Source organism: Pelophylax lessonae (genome assembly GCF_965119305.1).
Source record: "Pelophylax lessonae genome assembly, chromosome: 6".
NCBI lineage: Eukaryota > Metazoa > Chordata > Amphibia > Anura > Ranidae > Pelophylax > Pelophylax lessonae.
The window spans coordinates 69,632,692-69,649,801 of NC_138773.1; the positions used below are offsets into that span (position 1 = coordinate 69,632,692).

General features: G+C 44.9%; 1 protein-coding gene across 1 annotated transcript in view; it reads right to left on the reverse strand.

Annotated features, from left to right (window-relative positions):
- LOC309558919 (dynein axonemal assembly factor 8-like) overlaps positions 1–17,110 on the reverse strand; it is a 211,969-nt gene that overhangs the window by 140,549 nt on the left and 54,310 nt on the right. Inside the window, exons 9-11 of the mRNA XM_082262014.1 lie at positions 14,361–14,508; positions 10,588–10,776; positions 2,286–2,438 (exon numbers count right to left, since the gene is read on the reverse strand). Of these exons, the coding sequence (XP_082118140.1) occupies positions 2,286–2,438; positions 10,588–10,776; positions 14,361–14,508 (490 nt within the window). The remainder of the gene's footprint in view (positions 1–2,285; positions 2,439–10,587; positions 10,777–14,360; positions 14,509–17,110) is intronic.

The window sequence follows — 17,110 nt, forward strand, 5'->3', positions numbered from 1 at the left end:
GCCTGGCTGCCCCTAGCTTTGACACCTTCTGATTCTCTAAACTAGACAAACAGTTAGGGCCGGTTCACATTACTGCGAGTGCGGCGATCGCATGTAATTTGGAGTGCTCTGCTCCTTCATTACATGCGATCGGATGTGCGGATGCGAATTCAGCCATACACTTTGTATGGCTAAATTCACACTGTATCCGCACCAAACACGCACAAGACCCTTTTTTCCAGCCGCATCAGGATCGGATCGCACAGCGGTTCACACTTGTGTGATCCGATCCTGTGCGAACTGTCAGATCGCACTGCGATATGCGATCAAACTGAGGGTGTCGTTAACATTTAATTGACACCCCCCTGCGTATCGCATATGGCAGTGTGAACTGCCAGATGTACGTTTGCGATGCGGGAACAGGCTGCAAATTTGCAGCCTTCCCGCATCGCACAAGTGTGAACCGGGACTCAGACCTGCTTGTTTCGGGTTAGTATCTCAATGGCAGGTTACACTTCTCTTATCACACCATAAAGTGCCTTCGTTATCCAGAAAACCCTCTTTTGTGTGCCCCTCTGATTCTGGTTTCACTTTAGTACTATGGATGGCAATATATTATATCATTTTCTTGTACAGGTTTCCCTTAGATTCACCAATAATAGACATGCATCAAAACCAGTTTTTCTGGGCGAGTACTAGTACTGACACTGTTCCTCAAGTACTCGCCTATACCAATTACTGATACCTATTTTTTTTCCTGTGGTGCGGTGCGATTTGAGCTCATACAAAATGTATGGGCGCAAATCGCACTGCAAAGAATTACATGTGATTTGAACAGGAATGCTGTATGATTCCTGTCCGAATCACATGTAGTTTTCTGGAAAAAAATGTATATGATTTGCCACACATAGAATGTCTAGTTGCTTCCATCCCTATATATATATATATATATATATATATATATATATATATATATATATATATATATAAATAAAAACAACAAAAGAAGTATGGGACTTTAATTGAGGTCAACTGGACATGAGGGTTTATTAAATAAATACATATAATATAAGAACAGTGTTACATAGGCACATATAGAGAAAGAGCATACAGTAGATAAAACGGTACATATTGAATCAAAAATAAATACAATATTTCTAGGGTCAAACATGGCTCACTCAAGAATATAATGAATACAATAAGACATCAAATCTCTGTGTGCTCACAATCTTTAAATATATCACAATTCAATGAAACATCTGAGTATTTGTAAGCTCAACGCGTTTCATGGACCTCTGTCCATTCATCAGGAGCTTGAATGTAAATTATATGTCTAAAAATGAGAATATGGGTTATAATAATATACTTGTATAAAATCATGAACTATAATAGGGGATATAATGGAATGAACACTACCTTAAGCAGTGTCATAGATCATAGCCCCATACTTCTTTTGTTGTTTTTACACATGTGGTTTTCTGCACCGCTCCTGTGTGAACTCAGGCTCAATTCATTATGGCAAGCCTGGCTTCACAAAGCAGTGCAGGAAACCACATGTGATTCAAATAGGAATCACACTGCATTCCTGTTCAAATCACATACGATTCTTTGCAGTGCAATTTGAGCCCATTTATTTTGTATGGGCTCAAATCGCACTGCACAAAAAAGGTGTTAGTTTTAGGTATCGGAGCATTTGCAGGAGTAGGAAAAAAAAAATGCTTAGTATTAGCAACACTAACCAAAACCATATTATATGAGGTCAAATCTAAACTTTTTCAATTTGTATGCAATCAGGCAGACTACATAGTTGAATGTAAATCTAAAGGAAATTGGATAAAAAAATTGTATTATGTATGGCCAGCTTTAGGGTTTGATTTTTGACTTTGGTACCTTGATCTGGAGCTAAGCCTTACCTACCCATCATGTATCGTTTAATGGAAGTGGTCAATAACATGATTCTGATTGGGCAGGGGACAGTATTTCCCCTAAAGTTTGCCTACTGCTACCACATGGATGATCTTTTTCTGATACTGCTGCATGAGTATGTGTCCATGGGTAAAACTCAACCAATGCAAAAGTGCAAGTACATGTTAAGGTATGGTGGCTTCTATAGGAGCCTTCTCATACAGGTGATTTGCATAATCTGAGATAAGGATTGTATTGTTTCATCCTCACAGGCCTGCATAGCAAAGTATCCTGGGAAAAAATGTGCCCAATAAAAAAAAAAAAAAAATGCTTCTATCCTAGGCACAGGCCTCGTGGCTAATCCTCAAAACCAGGTAGTGTACACATAGCTTTATTTTTACCTTGTGTTTTCGTATTTTAGGACTCGGGTGAGTGCCTACATGCCTGGGTGACACACAAGCGTAAAGTGCCAGTCCTTCCTCCCGCCACACTTGTTGAAGCCCCAAAACCTGGAAAGGGGCCTCTGCCTCGCCTTGAAGATTTAAAGGTGACACCTGAATAGAACAGAACCAAAAATTACAATAAATAGGACAACCAGAGTTGGATTCAGAAGGAGCATATACCAGAGTAATCATAGACACTAATGTAGTATGACAGCTTGAAGGGGGGGGGGGCGCCAACGGAAGGCGGGGTTGAATGGGAGCCGTTCTACTCCCAGCGATTGGCCAGGAAACTGGAGAAGAGAGAGGAGAGGAGAGCCAGCAGGATAACACAAAGCAGGGATCTCCCGCTGTGACTCAGTTTGGTTTGAATTGCCCGGCGGTCGCTGTTAAACAAACTCCTGCCTCCTGCACCAACTCCTATGATAGAGAGCACACTGGTCCAATGTCGGGAAATTGAAGTAGTGTAACATCCATCATAGGAGCTGGTCCAGGATGCAGGAAATTGTTTGACAGCAGAGGCTGGGCAATTCAAATCCAAGCTGTGTCACAGCGGGAGATCCCCACTTTGTGTGATTCGGACGGCTCTCATCCCTGTGCACTGATGTGCACTGATCAGGCTGCATTGATGGGCACTGGTGAGACTGCACTGATGGGCACTGGTGAGGCTGCACTGATGATAGGCACTGGTGAGGCTGCACCGCTGGGCACTGGTGAGGCTGTGCAGATGGGCACTGGCAAGGCTGCATTGATAGGCACTGGCGAGGCTGCATTGATAGGCACTGGTGAGGCTGCATTGATAGGCACTGGTGAGGCTGCATTGATAGGCACTGGTGAGGCTGCATTGATAGGCACTGGTGAGGCTGCATTGATGGGCACTGATCAGGCTGCATTGATGGACACTGATCAGGCTGCATGCATTGATGGGCACTGATGAGGCTGCACTGATGGGCATTAGTGAGGCTGAATTGATGGGAACTGATGAGGCTGCACTGATGGGAACTGATGAGGCTGCATTGATGGGAACTGATGAGGCTGCACTGATGGGAACTGATGAGGCTGCATTGATGGGAACTGATGAGGCTGCACTGATGGGCACTGATGAGCAGTGTTAAGCAGTGATGAGCACCAATGAGGCGGCACTGAGCTAGTAGCTCAGGACTTGGAATTTTAAATCCTGTAGTATGAGATATATTTTTCATGGTATGTCTGCTCAGTAATGTGTAAATGTAACCCATACAGACATTTAATACCTCTAACAGAGATTACCATATTCCTCCTTGCAATGCCTTCATCTGTTTTTTTCTCCAAAACTAGGACACCCTCTATAGTTGTGCTCAAAAGTTTACACAATAACTACAAAGAATGCTGGGCACTAAACCCCAACACAAGAATGTAAATTGTAACTGCGGCCAGGGGCAGAGCCAGGTTCATGGGTAGCTTCGAGCAAACTTGAAAGCGGCCACTAGGGTAGTGGAACAGATGAATGGCAAGAAAGAACACCAAACAGGCGCTCCACTGGAGCACTTACTTAGTGTTCTTTAATGCTCAAAAGATTGCATACCCTGGCAGAAATCCTAAAATTTTGGCATTCATATTAAAAATATAAGTGATCATGCCAAAAACTGTCTTTTATTTAAAGATAGTGATCATATGAAGCCGTTTATTATCAAATAGTTATTTGGCTCCTTTTTAAATTATACTGATATCAGAAATCACCAAAATGGCCATGATCAAAAGTTTCCATCACCTGGAATGTTTGGCCATGGAACAGACACACTGTGACACACACAGGTTAAAATAGCAATTAAAAGTTAATTTCCCACATCTGTGGCTTTTTTAAATTGCAATTAGTGTCTGTGTATAAACAGTCAATTTGTTTGTTCTCTCACGTGGATGCACTGAGCAGGTTAGATACTGACCTATGGGGAGCAGAAAAGAAATGCCAAAAGACCTGCGTAACAAGGTAATGGAACTTTATAAAGATGGAAAAGGATATATAAAGATATTCAAAGCCTTGAATATCCAGTCAGTACTGTTTAATCACTTTTTGAGAAGTGGAAAATTCGGGGATTGCTTGATACCAAGCAAAGGTCAGGTAGACCAAGAAAGATTGCAGCCACAACTGCCAGAATAATTATTCGGGTTACAAAAAAAAAAAAAACATAGGTAACCTCTGGAGAAATACAAGCTGCTCTGGAAAAAGACTGTGTTGTTGTTTCAAGGAGCACAATACAACACTTGAACAAATTTTAGCTGCATGGTCGAGTTGGCAGAACGAAGCTTTTACTATGCCAATGCCACAAAAAAAGTCGAGTTAGATTATGTCCAACAATACCTTGACACACCTCACAGCTTCTGGTACGCTGTAATCTGGAGTGATGAGACAAAAATAGAGCTTTATGATCACAACCATAAGTGCTATGTTTGGAGAGGGGTCAACAAGGCCTATGGCAACAAGAATACTGATCCCCACTGTGAAGCATATTTTGTGGAGTGTGTGAGCTCTAAAGGCACCAGGAATATTGTAAAAACTGATGGCAAGATGAATGTAGCATGCTATCAGAAAGTTTTGGCAGACAATTTGCATTCTTCTGCACGAAAGCTCTGCATGGGATGCTCTTGGACTTTCCAGCATGACAATGACCCTAAGCTCAAGGCTAAGTTGACCCCCCAGTGGGTACAGCAGAAAAAGGTGAAGGTTCTGGAGTGCCATCACAGTCTCCTGACCTCAATTTTTTTGAGCCGCTCCAGGGAGATCTCAAAAGTATGGTTCATGCAAGACGACCAAAGACTTTGCGTGACCTGGAGGCATTTTGCCAAGACAAATGGGCAGCTCTGCCACCTGCAAGAATTCAGGGCCTCACAGAAAACTATTACAAAAATTGCACAGTCAAACTTCTGAACAGGGCTCATTTCATGTGTTTACTTGTTTACTTTTTGTATTATTCTAAACAAAATAAAGCAGAGCTAACGTGCACACAACGCGCTAATAAACCACTTGCTGCCCGCCCTATAGCAGATTGACGGCGGCAAAGTGGTTGCACTATCCTGACTGGCCGTCATATGATGTCCAGCAGGATAGACCGCTCTGTGAGCCCCCGGGGGCTGCGCAGAGCGTCGATCGGTGCTGCGGTGTGTCACTCTAACTCACCGCATCTCCAATCTCGGTAAACAGCCTAATGACGTAGGCTCTTTACCATGTGACCAGCTGTGTCCAATCACAACTGGTTACATAGTAAATAGGAAGTGCCGTTGATCGGCTTTCCTCAGTTCATGCCTGACAGGCACGAGTAGAGGAGAGCCGATCTGCGGCTCTCCTGACAGGGGGGGTCTGTGCTGGTAATCAGAGCATTGATTACCAGTGCAGACCCCTGGGGGAGTGCCACTAGAGCCACCAGGGATTGCCCAACCATGGCCACCAGGGATGCCCACCCATGGCCACCAGGGATGGCAATCAGGGCTCAGGGACCCTTTCAGTGCCCTCCCCATCAGAGCTGCCCATGATTGCCATCTATCAGTGACGCCCACCGGTGCCAATTATTGCAATCTATCAGTGCCGCCCACCAGTGCCCATTATTGCCCACCAGTGCTGCCTATCAGTGCCGCCTATCAGTGCCCATCAGTGCTGCTTATCAGTGCCCACCAATGCTGCATATCAGTGCCCATCAGTGCTGCATATCAGTGCCGCCTATCAGTGCCCATCAGTGCTGCATATTAGTAGCACCCCATCAGTGCCACCCCATCAGTGCCTCATCAGTGCCTGTCAGTGTGGCCTCATCAGTGATCATCAGTACAGGAAAAAAAAACGTATCTATTTACAAAATTTTATAACATAAACAAAAACATTATTTTTCTCAAAACTTTTCGGCCTTTTTTTTATTTGTGTAGCAAATACCACCAAAAAAAAGCTCTATTTGTGGGAAAAAATTACATAAATTTTTTTTAGGTACAGTGTTGCATGACTGCGCAATTGTCATTCAAAATGCAACAGCGCTAAAAGCTGAGAATTGGCCTGGGCAGGAAGGGGGTGAAAGTGCCCTGTATTGAAGTGGTTAATTATATAATAAAAGTGCAAAACAGTGCAAAATGAATGTGCAAAAAGTGCAAATTCATATAAAAAGTCCAAATAAAATTAGTGTGTTCAATGATAAATCAACAATGTGGTATGTTTGAAGATCAAAGTGGAAATCGCCATCATCAGCCACCATCAACACACGCCTCTTACCAAATTCTAATGGTCAGATGCGCTCAAAACTGGTAGATGGATCTCATGGATGAAAAGGCCAGCTGCAGGTGTGGGAATCCTTATACGAGTTCTCTGCTTGGTACTGAGCCATTGGTCTCCATTCTCCTGCTGTCTGCTCAGATAGATGTAGCGCTCCCAGTTACAGTGGTGCAGTACAATCCTCTGAGTGCAGTGATCTTCTCATAGGTCAGTCTCTCTTGTATCACATTGTTGATTTATCATTGAAACAACATGGTACATACTGTATATTACCAATTCTCCAAAGGTATGCAAACTTTTGAGCACAATTGTATATTCCAGCATCGTCCAGGATCCACATTTAAATGACTGCACTGAGATGCCGACAGAGAGATGACCCAGTCATGTAAATCCTAGCGCCTGTGCACTTTTAGGCTGTGTTTAAAAATGCCCAACAAAGATCAACCACCGCTACAGCCTCTCACCTTGGGACTTGTTACAGTGTTACAATGATACAGTCTGATCATGCTACATTCATCTACATCAGGCATGTCCAACCTGCGGCCCGAGAGCCGCAGGCAATGCGGCCCACTGCTCCCTGACAATTTATTTTTGCTGGGGAGGGAGAAAGTTGGGTCGGGGGCACGGCCACAGCAGCTTCCAACTAATGGTAGGCAGAGGCTGCCTCGGAGGGGAGGAGGGGGGGAGGCGAGCATGTGCAGTGTTTCTGACTCCTACCACCATGACCACTTCAAATCACTGAAGTGGTCATGGTGGTTAGAGTGTTCCTTTATTATCTTTCAGAACAAGTAAACCTCTGTATACTGATTCCATTCCATTTGATCATCCTCTAGTTGTGTTAAATTAGTGAGGGGGGCGCGGTGGCGCGGGAAGGGCCTCAACTATAGTATATATTTTATATGCGGCCCGAGAAAATTTCTCTACACTCAATGTGGCCCAGAGAAGCCAAAAGGTTGGACATCCATGATCTACATCATGCTACATACTTGTCTCTACAGACTTTGGAAGTGCTTTTCCAATGACATGATGACTGGATTGCAAAGACTTATTTTTGAGGATTAAAGGTACAGCTTTGTTTTCTACTGTACCGTATATACTAAAGTATAAGCCGACCCGATTATAAGCCGAGGCCCTTACTTTTACCACAAAAAGATGGGAAAAATGATTGACTCGAGTACAAGCCTAGGGTGAGAATGCAGGGTGGCGGGCATGGTACAGGAGAATGCAGGGTGGCAGGCATGGTACAGGAGAATGCAGGGTGGCAGGCATGGTACAGGAGAATGCAGGGTGGCTGGCATGGTACAGGAGAATGCAGGGTGGCTGGCATGGTACAGGAGAATGCAGGGTGGCTGGCATGGTACAGGAGAATGCAGTGTGGCTTGCATGGTACAGGAGAATGCAGTGTGGCTGGCTTGGTACAGGAGAACGCAGTGTGGCTGGCATGGTACAGGAGAATGCAGTGTGGCTGGCATGGTACAGGAGAATGCAGTGTGGCAGGCATGGTACAGGAGAATGCAGGGTGGCAGGCATGGTACAGGAGAATGCAGGGTGGCAGGCATGGTACAGGAGAATGCAGGGTGTCTGGCATGGTACAGGAGAATGCAGGGTGTCTGGCATGGTACAGGATAATGCAGTGTGGCTGGCATGGTACAGGAGAATGCAGTGTGGCTGGCATGGTACAGGAGAATGTAGTGTGGCTGGCATGGTACAGGAGAATGCAGTGTGGCTGGCATGGTACAGGAGAATTCAGGGTGGCAAGCATTGTACAGGAGAATGCAGTGTGGCTGGCATGTACAGGAGAATTCAGGGTGGCAAGCATGGTACAAGAGGATGCAGGGTTGCGGGCATACTAGTGCGGCTGTGTTTCACTTACCTGTTCCAGAGGCGCCTTCATTTTAAAAATGGCGCCGCCCGGCGCCGACACGTCATTGCGCATGCGCCGCCGCTCGGGAAAGCTGGTATACGTTCGGCTATTCCCGGCCTGTCCCGAGCGGTGGCGGCGCATGCGCGGTGACATGTATACGCTGGGCGGCACCATTTTTAAATCTTAAACATGCAGGGAGCGGCCAGGAACTTTTTTTTTTTTTGTTGACTCGAGTATAAGCCGAGGGGGACGTTTTCAGCACAAAAAAATGTGCTGAAAAACTCGGCTTATACTCGAGTATATACGGTACCTTGTGACACATCAGAAACTTATTCTGATGGCACATATACAAACTGTTGTAATTCCTACACCGTTCACCTGATTTGGATGTAAATACCCTCAAATTAAAGCTGAAAGTCTGCAGTTAAAGCACATCTTGTTTGTTTCATTTCAAATCCATTGTGGTGATGTATAGAGCCAAAAATATTAGAATTGTGTCCATGTCCCAATATTTATGGACCTGACTGTATATAATTTTAATCAGCTGCAGCACTTCTAATGGGGGAAGTGGTCGAATCTGCAACCTAGTAGAAGAGATTTCCCTTAGTATCTCACCAAAAATGGCACCAAAATGTGACTTTTCATGCAGACTTCTGGGAAAATCAGTAAGCCAATCAGACATGCAGGAAATAACAATTCTTGGGGGCGCTCTATACACCATCTGTGTACAGAACGCCTCCATATTGCATTGAATTTTACAGAAAATTACAGCGCTGCAGATTGAAAAGCAAAGGCAATTTTACTATTTAACCACCTTTTAAAAGCCCCGGAAGATTTTACCCCCTTCCTGACCAGGCCTTATTTTGCGATTCGGCACTGCGTGACTTTAACGGACAATTGCGCGGTCGTGCGATGCTGTACTGTAATTTGACGTCCTTTTTTTCCCCGCAAACAGAGCTTTCTTTTGGTGGTATTTGATCACCTGTGCCATTTTATGATCATGCGCTATAAACAAAAAAAGAGCGACAATTTTGCAAAAATAACAATATTTTTCACATTTTTTTTATATGAAATGCAAAATGTAAAAATCTAAATTTTTAAAATTTTTTGGCCAATTTGTTTTCTGCTACATATGATTGGTAGAAAAAAAAATCGCAATAAGCGTATTTTGATTGGTTTGCGCAAAAGTTATTGCGTTTACTAACTAAGGGAAAGATTGTAATTTTTGTTGTTTTTTGTTTTTTTTAACGAGTAATGACGGCGATCTGCGATTTTTTTTGCGGGACTGCGACATTGCGGCGGACAGATCTGACCCTTGACTGACATTTTTGACACTTTTGGGGGTACCAGTGACATTTCTACAGTAATCAGTGCTATAAATATGCACTGTTACTATAAAAAATTACACTGGCAGGGAAGGGGTTAACTTTATTGGAGAAGGAGGGGTTAAGTGTGTCCCTAGGGGCCTGATTCTTACTGTGCAGGGATGTGGCTTTTCATGTAACGGCAGAGATCTACGATCCTACATAGCAGGATCGTATGATCTCTGCTGTTACACAGGGGAGAATGACAGGCGGCTTTGTTTACATTAGCCGCCTGCCTTTCTCCCTCTGTAACTGACGATCGCGAGTGACCGGCGGACATCGGGTCTGCCGGTCACTCGCGCAGAGGTGTCCGTGAACAAGCGGGAGCGGGAGCGCGACTCCGGCGGCGCACGCTCGCCCCCCTATTGGCTCACAGGCGAGTGACGTACCGGTACGTCACTTTGCCTGCATGGGGCTGACCGCCGCAGTATATGTACTTGCGGCGGTCGGCAAGCGGTTAATTACAACATGACTGGTGTCGCAATTGTATACGTTATATTGTTTTTTTTAATTTGCTATTTTTTTTCCCATGAAAGTGGCGTTAAACACACAGTGGAAACACATATATGGGAATCATTTCAGTTCTGCAGATTCAGTCCCACTACACCACCTGCTGATTGCTTCATGATTAAAAGAACTAAAAATCCAATAAATGAAAGGGATGGGCCCAGGACAGTGAGAAAGTCGCAGTGCGCAGTACAATCAGAGTAAGTCATTTCAGTACCAGAGAGGAGTCTGTACAACTGCAAGATTGACGGTAAAGCTAGAGATCATCTTTAAGCAAAACAGATCTACGATCTCACTCACCAAGGTGATGAGCCAGACGAGCAAAGCGTGGTAGATGTTTGCCTGTGAGAGAGAAAAGGCTGGAAATCTCCCGCTGTGTTGGGCTGGTGTGACTGTTTGACCACAACTAGACAGGCGTATAGTGAGGAGTAACATTTCTTCCCTGCTACACACAGGTAACGTGTCCATTTCTGGGCTGTATGATGCTTCCTGTAAAATACAACATACGCGGTTTACTATGCAAGTTAAGGTCAAGTATTCAGAGTCAACTAATGAGGGAACCCACTGAAAATGATTTCCCACATTTCTGTCCACATTTTTTTAAAGAGGGAAATAACACAATATTAATTAAGTCTGATCAAAGTTTACAAGCGTAAAGCGTATGCAAGCCCTAAATCTATGTTTCAGTTTATTTGGCATTTTTTATCACTTTACTGTATACAGTTTTCCTAAAGTGATTGTAAAGTCTCATTTTTTTTTTTTTTCAATAAAAATAACAAACATGTAATACTTACCTCCTCTGAGCAGTTGGTTTTGTACATAGCAGCCCAGATCCTCCTCTTCTTGGGTCCCTCTTCGGCTCTCCTGGCCCCTCTCTGACTTTGAGTGACCCCACAGCAAACAGCTTGCTATGGAGGAACCCGAGTCGAGTCACAGCTCCGTGTATCTAGTCAGGCATGGAGCTGTGGTTCGGCCCCCCCCCCCCCCTTATTGGCTAACTGACTTTGTTTAAATGGCGCCGCTGCTGTGTCTTAGCAAATGAGGAGGGGAGTCCCGGGCGGCTGAGATAGTCGTGGACATTGCTTGTTTCGAGAGGGGGCTCGGGTAAGCATTAGGGGGCCTGCTACACACACGGTGACTTTACAACCCCTTTAAAGAGGAAGTAAACCCTCCTCTACAACTTGTACCTATAGGTAAGCCTATATTAGGGCTTACCTATAGGTACTGTAAATATCTCCTAAACATGTACTGTTTAGGAGATATTTACCTTACATGCAGCCAGTGATGTCACTGGCGCATGCGCTCTGAAGGAACGGCCGCTGGTGCCGTTTCTTCAGAGCCCCGTGCCATGGCCGTCGGCTCCCGCATGCGTGCGCGGGAGTGACGTCATCGCGGCTCCGGCCAATCAGATGGCCGGATGCCGCGATCCCGGAAGACGGGCGACTGAACATGTCGCCCGTCAAACAGGTAAGCGGGCGGCACGGCGGGGGCTCATTCTAAGGTAAGTATTTCATAATGAGCTAGTATGCGATGCATACTAGCTCATTATGTGTTTGTCTTTCAGGTTCCAAAAAAAAAAAAGTTTAATGGGTTTACAACCTCTTTAAGTAAAAAATTTTGCAAATCATTTGCAAAGTTTGCTACCTGGAGATCCTGCCAGTAACAGAATTTCCTGTTGTAGGCCAACAATGCTAAGCAACGGCCTCACAACTAGGTGCAGTGTTGTCAGGTTGCCATGCGAGCTCCTTCTGTTGGCCGATAGGCTATCTATCTGAGACATCTGATATGCGGCCCAATAGCCTGCTCTGACAGCTACTTCGGTCGGCCTACAATATTGCTGCTGCTCATTAAAAGGCAGAAGTTTGCTGTTGTCAGCTGGTATTAAAAGTGCTGTTACCGGAGGATCTTCAGTTGAAGAAACTTTGCAACAGTTGATACAAATTATTTTCTTAAAGTGGTTCTAAAGGCTAAAGGTTTTTTACTTTAATGCCTTCTCTGCACTAAGGTAAAAAACCTGAGTGCAGCTGCCCCCGGACCACCTCCCCCCCAGCACCCCTTATACTTGTATCTCTTATCTCCCTTATATATCTCTTATATCCCTTATATCTCAGCCCCATCTTAATCCAGCGATGTGAGCCTCCTCATAGGCTCACAAACATTGGCTCCCGCTGCTGTCAATCACAGCCAGTGAGCAGGGATTAGGGGCTGAAACGCACTCTGTGTGTCTGTGGACACACAGAGCCAGCTTAAGAATGTGCTTGAACGAGTGCCCTCAAAGCAAGCAGCTTGCTATGGGTTCACTTGCCGAGAGGTAGGAGCCAAAAGAGCCAGCGGGGGATCTGGGTTGCTCTGTGCAAAACCATTGCACAGAGCAGGTGTGTATGACATGTTTGTTTTTTAAAAGAAAAAAGAACAGGTTTTTGGCGATTTACATTTTAATGCAGCATGGCAAAGCAACAGATTTACTGTAACATCTTCTCGGCTGCAAATACTAACCTGCCTTTTGCATCCCCACCTCTTTGTTCAGCCACAGAAAATGATCAGTACACTCTGTGTAAGCTCTGAATAACTCTACTCGGAGTGAATATAGGCAAGACAACTGTCTACCTGCCAACATGTGACAGTACAGGGCCAATTACCAAGCACCACCACTATCACATGAGGGGAAAGAGACTGAGTAACATTGTCCCTTATACTAAGCTTTACGGGTAATTTCTTTGCTCAGCCTGTGTCTTGGTTACATTCCTGTTACATCCATATTCCAGCATCTTGTTCTTGCCCAATGGTCTACAGCAGGTTTTCTCAACCAGGGTTCCTCCTGAGGTTGCTAGGGGTTCCTTGAGCAATGGACAATTTCTGCCTCTCAGATAAGTTTCCAATGACACCATTGCTCCTTTTAACTATCTGTAAGGTTGTAATTCTTCCCAATGATGACAAGAGTAAGGAGCATTCTTCCCACTGACTGTCACACTAATGTGTCATGAGTTGTAGATTTTTAATTTCTAGCAGGGGTTCCCTGAGAACGGAAATTTATTTCAAGGGTACCTCTGTGTTGAAAAGGTTAAAAAAGGCTGCTCTACAGCCATCAGGCCCACGCCTCCAACAGCTACACAGATCTGGTAGTGCCTGAAACACCAGCACTCATGCCACTTAGTACCCTCATATTCCCCATCACCACTTCCATGGGCAAGAGGTGCAATATAAGCCCCCCCCCCCCCCAATAATTTTTGTCTCCACCAGGTACATGACAAAGTGCATACTTATTTAGAAACATTTTGGTACTGACAAGCAGCACTTCTCCGATTTCATACCTGCTTCCAGTAGACCACAGGTGTCAAACACAAGGCCCGTGGTCCGAATGCGGCCCAGGCCATTTCTTGTGGCCCTCGCACCTCTCCTGCAGCTGCAGCCCCCCCCCCCCTTGTCTCTGCCCCCACCTTGCCTCCGTAGTCGGCAGCAGAAAGGACAGAACTCCTTTGCCAGATCCTGCACTCCTCTGTGCAGCTGCAGAAAGCCTGGTCTTTTCCACCCCCCCCCTTCTCAGAAGTCCACAGCAGAGAGGAGAGCAGAACTCCTCCTACAGATCTTGCACCTCTATGTGGAGCCGCAACACCACCTTGCCTCTGCCTCCCCTGGTCTCAGCATTCAGCAGACTCTGGAAGCTGACTCCAGCACTCCTCTGGTTCTCCACCAGATCCTGCACTTCCCAGATCCACCCGCATCTTCTTCCTGGCAGCAGTACAAGGTAAGGGGGTGCATTGTGACGTAAGGAAGGGTGGGTGACTCTTGACTTCTAATGGTGGTGGGGTTCTTGACATCTCATGTAGAGGTGTAAGGGGGCGTGGGGTGCTCTGGACATCTTACAGATATAACCGGCCCTTTGAGGGCAACCATAATGCTGATTCAGCCCGCAATGAAATTGAGTTTGACACTCTTGCACTAGACCATGCATTTCAGTTAGCACTTAGCTGGTGGTCAGACTAGTGAAGGAGAAATGAGAAGCGGCTTTCACATTTTTATAATGAAAATGGAAAACCCTTTCAGTGTTTAACATAACATGACGTCTGTCTTACCAGATGAAAGAGAACAGGAGTTTGCTGAGCCATGGGCTGCCGTCCGCTCACAGAGTGCAGCGGTTTCATGCCCTCCAGCTGTGTCTGCATGCGCTGCCTGCTTTTCCTTTCTTTCTCCAGCTTCTCCCTGTCCATCATCTCCGCAGGGCTGCAATGAGAGATCTGAAGTATAAGTACCAGCGAACATATACCCTGAACTTCCACAGTAAATAAAACCTCTTGCTACTTGTTAAGCTGACAGATTTGTACAAAACTTCAGGAAAACAGACCTTTTACATACAGTGGGTACGGAAAGTATTCAGACCCCCTTAAATTTTTCACTCTTTGTTATATTGCAGCCATTTGCTAAAATCATTTAAGTTCATTCTTCTTCCTCATGAATGTACACATAGCACCCCATACTGACAGAAAAACACAGAATTGTTGACATTGTTGCAGATTTATTAAAAAAGAAAAACTGAAATATCACATGGTCCTAAGTATTCAGACCCTTTGCTGTGACACTCATATATTTAACTCAGGTGCTTTCCATTTCTTCTGATCATCCTTGAGATGGTTCTACACCTTCATTTGAGTACAGCTGTGTTTGATTATACTGATTGGACTTGATTAGGAAAGCCACACACCTGTCTATATAAGACCTTCCAGATCAAAATGCATGCCAGAGCAAATGAGAATCATGAGGTCAAAGGAACTGCCTGAAGAGCTCAGAGACAGAATTGTGGCAAGGCACAGATCTGGCCAAGGTTACAAAAAGATTTCTGCTGCACTTAAGGTTCCTAAGAGCACAGTGGCCTCCATAATTCTCAAATGGAAGACGTTTGGGACGACCAGAACCCTTCCTAGAGCTGGCCGTCCGGCCAAACTGAGCTATCGGGGGAGAAGAGCCTTGGTGAGAGAGGTAAAGAAGAACCCAAAGATCACTGTGGCTGAGCTCCAGAGATGCAGTCAGGAGATGGGAGAAAGTTGTAGAAAGTCAACCATCACTGCAGCCCTCCACCAGTCGGGGCTTTATGGCAGAGTGGCCCGACGGAAGCCTCTCCTCAGTGTAAGACACATGAAAGCCCGCATGGAGTTTGCTAAAAAACACCTGAAGGACTCCAAGATGGTGAGAAATAAGATTCTTTGGTCTGATGAGACCAAAATATAACTTTTTGGCCTTAATTCTAAGCGGTATGTGTGGAGAAAACCAGGCACTGCTCATCACCTGTCCAATACAGTCCCAACAGTGAAGCATGGTGGTGGCAGCATCATGCTGTGGGGGTGTTTTTCAGCTGCAGGGACAGGACGACTGGTTGCAATCGAGGGAAAGATGAATGCGGCCAAGTACAGGGATATCCTGGACAAAAACCTTCTCCAGAGTGCTCTGGACCTCAGACTGGGCCGAAGGTTTACCTTCCAACAAGACAATGACCCTAAGCACACAGCTAAAATAACGAAGGAGTGGCTTCACAACAACTCCGTGACTGTTCTTGAATGGCCCAGCCAGAGCCCTGACTTAAACCCAATTGAGCATCTCTGGAGAGACCTAAAAATGGCTGTCCACCAACGTTTACCATCCAACCTGACAGAACTGGAGCGGATCTGCAAGGAGGAATGGCAGAGGATCCCCAAATCCAGGTGTGAAAGACTTGTTGCATCTTTCCCAAAAAGACTCCTGGCTGTATTAGATCAAAAGGGGGCTTCTACTAAATACTGAGCAAAGGGTCTGAATACTTAGGACCATGTGATATTTCAGTTTTTCTTTTTTAATACATCTGCAACAATGTCAACAATTCTGTGTTTTTCTGTCAGTATGGGGTGCTATGTGTACATTCATGAGGAAGAAGAATGAACTTAAATGATTTTAGCAAATGGCTGCAATATAACAAAGAGTGAAAAATTTAAGGGGGGTCTGAATACTTTCCGTACCCACTGTATATTGGGCTCATCTGTCTTGCACAAAGTTATCTTTCTTAAATCTCATCTCCAGCCAAAACTATTTTGTTTGGAATAGAGTGAGGAAGGGTTAGAGCCTTTCTCAGGTTTTTGGAAAAAAATGAAACCAACGTATGGCACCCTAATGTTAAACATAAAGCCAAAAGCAAAGACAAAAAGTAGCTGCTCCTTTAAATAGAATAAATCCACTAGTGATGTGAAAGTAATAAAGGTGTGGCGCTTACATACAATTCTTATGTAGTATATATATATATATATATATATATACATACAATATTAGGTAATAAAGTGAAGGAATCAGTCCAGTGTGACCTAATTCCCAGTACCAAAAAAAATTTCTTCCAAAGCAAAAATCTCCAGTTCCTTCACCGCTTGTGCTGAAAGTATGGATGAACACTCACCAGAGGTGTTTGACCCCATTTTACAGGCAGGTCAAAAAGCGCTTTTGCCCTCAGAGGCTGAGATTCCCCTGGGATTAGGCTCCAGTGTGTTTCTCCAATTTTTGTGTTAATCATACACAAGATGACCAGACTGGAGATATATAATATAGAGTAATAGTTACACTCACATGTAATGGTGCCTGTAACCAGCACCAGTATATACAGTGTATATTGGAAGGGATGGCTTCGGCGGCTCCGCCACTGAGTCAGCGTGCGTTCCAAGCCCGGAGGTCGGCCAGGAGGTGACGTCACAAGGGATCCAGAATTGACGGTCCCACGCTTCGACGTACGTTTCACCCAAGAATACTTTTCTTAAACTTCCTGAAGATGCCATCTTTAGTGAAACATGGTGTGACATCACCTCCGGGCCGA